The sequence below is a fragment of the Cyprinus carpio genome, chromosome B5, assembly GCF_018340385.1.
Source record: "Cyprinus carpio isolate SPL01 chromosome B5, ASM1834038v1, whole genome shotgun sequence".
Lineage (NCBI taxonomy): Eukaryota > Metazoa > Chordata > Actinopteri > Cypriniformes > Cyprinidae > Cyprinus > Cyprinus carpio.
Window position 1 is genome coordinate 22,707,875 of NC_056601.1, and position 7,342 is coordinate 22,715,216.

The window sequence follows — 7,342 nt, forward strand, 5'->3', positions numbered from 1 at the left end:
AAAGACAATAAAAGCAATTATGAAATTACATATGTTCTACTTGAGCAAAGTTAAAATGCAATTAAGTGTCCAAAAACATTACATTCAGTTTGCAGTTCTATATTCTTTTAACTTTTTTTAAAGATAGCACATTTCAAATTGTGTGCTTCTGTGATTTCATGCACCAGCCAAGCAACTGCCATTGATATGAATGGGAATACTAACAGAGCTTTCTACAGGTATTACAGACCTCATTTAAAATCCTGAACAATAAGTTCAAGAATGCAGTCCAGTGACATTTACATTACATTTATCTGTATGCATTTCGCAGATGCTTTTATCCTAAGTGACTTTCAGCACATCTGCCCTATACATTTTATCAGTATGTGACCTTGGCACCACTAATGCCATGCTCTACTAGTTGAGCTACAAGAACACAAGGTAAAAATGCTGTATTTTACCAGATGATGATCTGATACAAATAGACAGGTACAGAAACACAAATGCACAAAAAAACATTTACACAGGCAGGGCAGCACGAAAGGAGTGCATTTGAGCAAATCCATTTTTAATGAGTATCTGTGCTATTTGAAGGATACAGTCTCACTGTTTGAAAGATTGATTAAGCTGTGGGAATACTTCACTGAATCACATGGATCTGACACACAGTGTCTGGAAATACGAACAATATTCTCAGTGTATAACAGCTTGCATATATTTGTCATGTAAACCACGTTTTTTGACTAATTAAAAAGATATCTGAGTAGTAATTAACATAATTATTAGACAAAAATCCCATTAGTAACAGGTCCAATGAACACAGAAAGCTTATATGAGGAACTTAATATGGTTTATTAAACAGACATAAACAAAATTTATGCTAGAAAAAACATTGACTTTTAATAAATGCATACTTGTATATTGTAAGTTTCAGTACAGCCAAAGAAGTAAAGCACAACTTCAAACAAATCAACAAATCCCCAGACAGAGTATTTGGCTTGCCTTGCTTGAAGCAACAAGAAAAACACTTCAGATTTCAAAGCGGACAGATCACAAACAAACTTCTATCTTAAAATGAATCGAATTTATAATGTCATGCTGTGAACCTGTTTCAAGTCAGAAACAGCCACTCAAATGCTAAAGGAAGAAGAGGAAAGTGTGAGAGAGTCTAGTCAGGTGGCAAATTCTGCATGTAGTTTGAATGTCGATGCTTTCATATCATACACTGAAGGGTTCTTTTTAAACAAAAGAGCTCTGGTTATTGCAGTGATGTGCTATCGGGCGGTGGTGATGGTGGTCCTCCTAGCTACTTCTGCTCTCGTTGTTTCTGAAACAAATGACACATGTTTTTGTTTTGCACAAAACTCCTGAAAGATGCTTATGAAAGGCTGCCAATTACAAATGACTGTGTCGTGTTCCTGTGCATGAAATAGACCTGCTGCATTCAAACCAAGAAATTTGTCAAAAGGCATTTCATCAAAATTATTTTTGTCTTAAACATTACCATACATAGGCAATACAACTGAGAAGGGTGCTCACATGACATTAACTAGGTACCATCTGTATTATTGCTTAGCAACAAGCAATTAAGGCGGTATTGCTAGGATACCATTTTAACCATTCTGACGTCTGCTGTGGAAATTCTGATTCCAGACAGAAACGACTGTGTAGAGTTTGTGATAACAATAGTTCCAAAGAACCTTTATGGCTTTAATGGTTATTGTTCTTTCAATACAAGATGGATTACAAGATAATGTAAGATTGATTAGGATTTCGATCAGCCTTAATTTCCCCAGGAGTGAAAAAAATAAAAAAATAAAAATAAAAACATTCACACACACACGTTCAACTAACTGGATAATGACTTACAAGACTGGCTGATGGATTTAAAAATTACACTAATGAATTAAACACAGAATTGTATTTCTCTCAAAAAACAATGATGGGCCACTGAGTTATTGAAAATGAATGCGTAACCAAAGTGGTACTACAACTATAACACAGAGCATACATATCGTAAATCATTTTAGTAGTGAATTAAGAATATGTGTACTTTACAAATGTGAATCTAACCTATATAAATCAAAGTATTTATATTAAATAATTTAACAGAATTTCTGTGCAATTAGTTTTTTTGTTGTTTTGTGTTTTTTTGTGGGTGTGTCTCTTGGCAAATGTATTTTGATGTAGTGGCCATGCTGCTAACCTCGTCTCTAGGCTTGTCATCCTTCATTTTCTTCCTGGTCATGTGACCTCGAAAACCAGCTTGAATCTTAGCAGCAGCCTTGTTTGCAGCTGGGTCATCAAGGGGAATGTCCATGATGTCCTCATCCTGCGGTTGAGTGCATCCCTCCTGCAGTTCAGATAAAACACAGTCAGCCATTTTAGCTATGATTGCATGGCAGAAGAACGGTTACAGTTCCTTGTCAAGATCTACCCTGAAGTGTCAACGAACTTTCACACTATGTAATACCACATGAGACCAATCTGTATCAAGAACACCAAGTGTAAAATGATTGCAGACTGCAGAGCATGTTTGAGGAACTTACAAAAAGGAACCCAGTAAGTTCCTGCAAGAACTCCAAAGATTGTCCATGGTTCCTCTTTAAACCTGTCACAATGGAAAGGCTTTGAGGGAGGTTATAAATATATACTGAAATTATAAATTGATCTTGAATACACAATATGATATTTGAAGTACCTTTAGAAGGTGCCTACAGAGGTTCTTTTAATCTGATCTCATGAGATAACGTAATTACATACAGTATTACAAGGTAGATTTGTTTCACTAGATTTGTACGGAAAAAAAATAAAATAAATAAAAATAAAGTATAAACCTACCCACCTCTAAAACTAATTGACAGTGGGGTGTAAACAGATCATACAAAACCTGTATGAATGAATTAGCTTACTAAAATAAATAGTTACGAAATTGCCATTACAGTATGTTGGTTCTTCTAAAGACTATAGTGGAATGTGTGGAATCTTTTCACTTTTACAGTGTTGTTTGTTGGAGTGGCTAATGGTAAAGAACTGTTATAGTCATGTCAAAACCTAAAGTTGGCACTCTGTTGCTCCCAAAGGAATTGTTTAATCGTACTCTCACAAGCCCAGTTTTTGGTGAAAGTCCCATTAGAAAATTCCTTTGGGAGCAACCGTGCATTGGGTTTACGTTTAGATATTGGTAAATGTGATTTTATACACAGGTTATTTTTGGATGTGTGATGTTTCCAGCATTTACAGTATTATTATAATGCCTTATATATCTATCATATGAGTCCTTTAAGAACTTAATCTTTTGCTATTACTGTTCATATTACTGCTTCATTTTGATGAAAACATCCAGCTGGTGTAAATTGCTACAAATAAAACTCTTTAACATTCAAGGGATAAAAATTTTAATTCTGCCATCATTTATTCACCCTCATGTCATTACAAACCTTTCGTTCTTCTGTGGAACGTAAAAAAAGATATTTTATGAAATGTCATGGTAACCAGACCGTTACCATGACATTTCATAAAAAGATATATTGTCAAAATATCTTTATATGTTTGCAATGACATGAGGGTGAGTAAATGATGACAGATTTTTTTTTAGTTTGGTGAACTATACCCCTTAATAGTTTTCCATTAACTTTTAAGTTTCCCTCACTAAAAGAGTTTCTCTTTCTCTGAGAATTAAAATCATTAAAATACACGATATCTCAAAGGCAAATCATTATGTGTGGGGGATACACATTCTTTTTCTTTGATTTCTTTGATTCTTTTATTCTCCTCATCCAGTGGGATCCAAGCTGTCAGCGGTCCCTAGCAAGCCTCGAGTTTCTGACAGCTCGAACTAATTTTCCCTGCCTGCTGGGAGTGCATCACAGTCAAGGGACTGAAGCTGAAAGCATTCGGTTCTTCGCAGGCTAACAATGTGAAGATCCAGCTGAGTGAGGTGGAAGCCTGACACTCCTCTGAGGTTTCTTCACTATTATGCAGGGATAAACAATGATCTATTACACAACAAGTGTGTCAAAAAAAGCTTTGACATTTTACCTACATGCTCTTAGATTTGACTGCAACACCAAAGATCTGAGAATGTTCCCAGCAACAGAGCTTTCTCAAGCATGACAGGAGCTGATCCTGAGACCAATCATCAATCAAGGAACATCTTGTGTGAACTTTACTTCTATGTCTCATCAGAAAGATCTCCCATCAGTTTGGAACATGCAAATGACCATCTGTCTCATCAGTCACAGACACATCTTCAAATTATACACAGATAATTGCTGTTTCTAGAAAGTTCTGAGCCCTCCCACAAACACACAACTCCAAGCCCACGCAATGGATGACTTGTGTAATCAACGACTGCTCGTCGTCCTTCTGTACAGAGAGGGTAAAACAAATGGGACTGAACAATTTTGCCAACTTGACTAACCAGTCACAGCTTTAGTTTATTCACAGCCTTAGTTAACATCTCTAGTTTATTTAATAATTTGAATCAATATGTAATGTGGAAATAGTAGTACAAAGCTTGTGTTTGAGCTGTGATAAACTGATCAAGCATTCAAGTGTTATTTTTTAGACACAGACATGTCAACTCTGAAAATCAGCACTTATGAATGCACAAGACCAGATGTCAAACCAGTACCCTTCTCACCGCATCACACAACTGCATGCACAGCACATCTCCTTTAAGGCATTTCAATCCTTTCACACAGTAACAAGCCTATGAATAAATATTTCTCCAATAATTAACACTACCAAGTGTCCTTCTCTGTACTGTTAATATAAAAACATAAAAAAAAAAAAAAAAAAACACAACAAAAAAATAAAAAAGTCAATAATTGTTTACATGAACAGTAAAAGTTTTAATATTCCTCAAATATGTGCAGGCTGTGATTCCTCTGCCAGGACACTGATACAACTGAGTACAGCAGGTTCTCTTAAATCCTCTTGTTGTTAACAGTCACTTAGATAATGGTTGGTTTTAGCTGATTAATCTCGCTCTGTAATCATAATGCAGATTCTCTCTCACTTTTTAATCAATCTGTAAGTTTAATATTTTAATGTAATTGGTGTCCAGCAGTTCCGTAAATCCTAAAATATTAACTCCACTTAATTGTTGTTCTTGCTGGATTATGTAGCCTACAACGACATTTACAATTCAGTTTTACCTTAACTGTTTAGAAACCAGAAATTGATCATATTTTTAAACAGCAGACCTTTTGAAAATGTCTAGAATATCGCAAACACTGTAATATAACATATATACACAAATCTGCATAATTCATAAGTTTCTTTTTGAAGCTGTACACACATAAACACGGACTTCACTTACGTTTCGACAATCCATAGCTATTTGAGATGACAGGTTTGTGAAGGTTAAGATTTGTGGTCCAGTAAAACTTTGATTTAAGAATGTATCGGTAAAGATGTTGTCTCTCTCTCTCTCTCTCTTTCAGTGTGTTGAGCTCTCTGAATGCGCTCTGCCTGTCTGTAGATGATGTGCGCTTCAGCTGAATGGACCAATCAGAGTGCGCGACACACTCCACATCACAGGCGAACGCTTATCACACGGCTTTCTTCACATGGGTTTTTCCACGGATTATTAACGATTACATATTGTTTAAGTACATTAGAAGGTGCAAACACTCTAAATGTCGAATATTATTTATTAATAATATTATTATTATTATTTTGCAACACTTAAAGTTTTAACCGTTTGTCAACACGCAATCGGTGTAAGTCTATTTGAGCAGATTTGTGCTTATTTTGCTCGCCAGGCGTGGCAGATATTGCAATCAACACATTTTGTTTTCATAATGTCCATAACTAAATTCGTCTCAAAATCGTATACATGTAGAAATCTACAACTTACATGGCTACATCCCTAAACCTTGTAAATAAACAACGTAGGCCTATGATTTATCAACCTTTACCACTATCAGATGGGTTGGAAAAAAACAAAAACAAAAAACTATTTATAATATTTTATAAGATGTGCATATATGTATTGTGGTAATCAAATTTGCTTAAAAATCATTATTATGCTATACTTAATCATCAACCTCCATGCTATTTCATTTAATTTTAAATAGGCAACAGATATGAAACATTTGAAATAAAAAGAACAAATTAAATTGGGAAACAAATACATAAAACAAAGACTAAAAACTCTAAAAACACAACAGACAGCGTGGGTGTGTGTTAGTCACTCTCACAGCTGTGTGAAATCTAACCTACTGTATACACTGTCCTAATCTGTGAACCCTTTGTGGATTCAGCAGATACACTGAAAAGTGTTACAACCCTCCCTGTCTGGTCAAATAAGATATTTCTAGTTTGTTTAGATGTAAATGAACAGCTTGTGTGGATGTTATATAACAAATTGAATGAGAGAATCTGATGATTCAGATGCTATCAACTCTGTCATTTAACATCCATACCATGAGGGCAAATCATAATAAAAGCCTGAAATGAAATGATACTTCCTTACCCCAGAATAAATTTTTCTTCCCATAAACGCTTGATTCTTCAGAGAATTACTAGAGCCCAAGAGCACCCTCAACAAGGTGGCTCTTATGGTTATGGTAAGTCTCTAAGGGTATTACTGATTAGGATTCCCTGAATATCATGCACCAAAGTGGATTGTTTTCATATATTCCACTTATACATACATACATACATACATACATATATATATATATATATATATATATATATATATATATATATATATATATATATATATATATATATATATATATATATTTGTTGTATGCTGGTTGTTAAAACATAAAAAAAAACAAAAAAAAAAAAAACATTATGGTTATTAGAAAGGTTGTCATTATGAAAGTGAAAGTCGTGACATTTGTCAAGTATGGTAACCCATACTCGAAATTTAACCCATCCAAGTGCACACACACAGCAGTGAGAAGTGAACACACCGTAAACACACACCCGGAGCAGTGGGCAGCTATATATCCAGCACCCGGGGACCAACTGGGAGTTCAGTGCCTTGCTCAAGGGCACTTCAGCCATGGGTAGTTAGTGTGGAAGAGCGCGCTGTTCATTAACTCCCTCCCACCTACAACTCCTGCCAGCACCGAGACTCGAACCTGCGACCTTCTGGTTACAAGTCCAAGTCTCTAACCATTAGGCCACAGCTGCCCCCTTATAATACCACGGTATTCTTGGAAGTACATTAAAGTACCATGAATACTACCTGCTACTGTTCGAAAGTTTAAAAGAAGTCTCTTATGCTCACCAAGACTGCATGTTTTGATAAAAATGCAATAAAAACAGTAATACTGTGAAATATTGTTTTATTTATTTATTTTTACCATATTTTAAAATGTGATTTATTTCTGTGATG

General features: G+C 35.2%; 1 protein-coding gene across 1 annotated transcript; it reads right to left on the minus strand.

Moving 5' to 3' along the window:
* Positions 1-812: 812 nt before the first annotated feature.
* Positions 813-5,465, minus strand: LOC122137499 (neurogranin-like). The gene is made up of 3 exons (XM_042724946.1): positions 5,306-5,465; positions 2,186-2,332; positions 813-1,306 (listed from the first exon to the last, which is right to left on the minus strand). The coding sequence occupies exons 1-3, from the start codon at positions 5,318-5,320 to the stop codon at positions 1,286-1,288; spliced, it is 183 nt and encodes a 60-aa protein (XP_042580880.1). The 5' UTR covers positions 5,321-5,465; the 3' UTR covers positions 813-1,285.
* Positions 5,466-7,342: the final 1,877 nt, after the last annotated feature.

Coding starts and splice junctions, on each gene's coding strand:
- LOC122137499 (XM_042724946.1), bottom strand. Junction 1,307..2,185: donor ATGACAAGCCTAGAGACGAG/GTTAGCAGCATG, acceptor CATTTGTTTCAG/AAACAACGAGAGCAGAAGTA.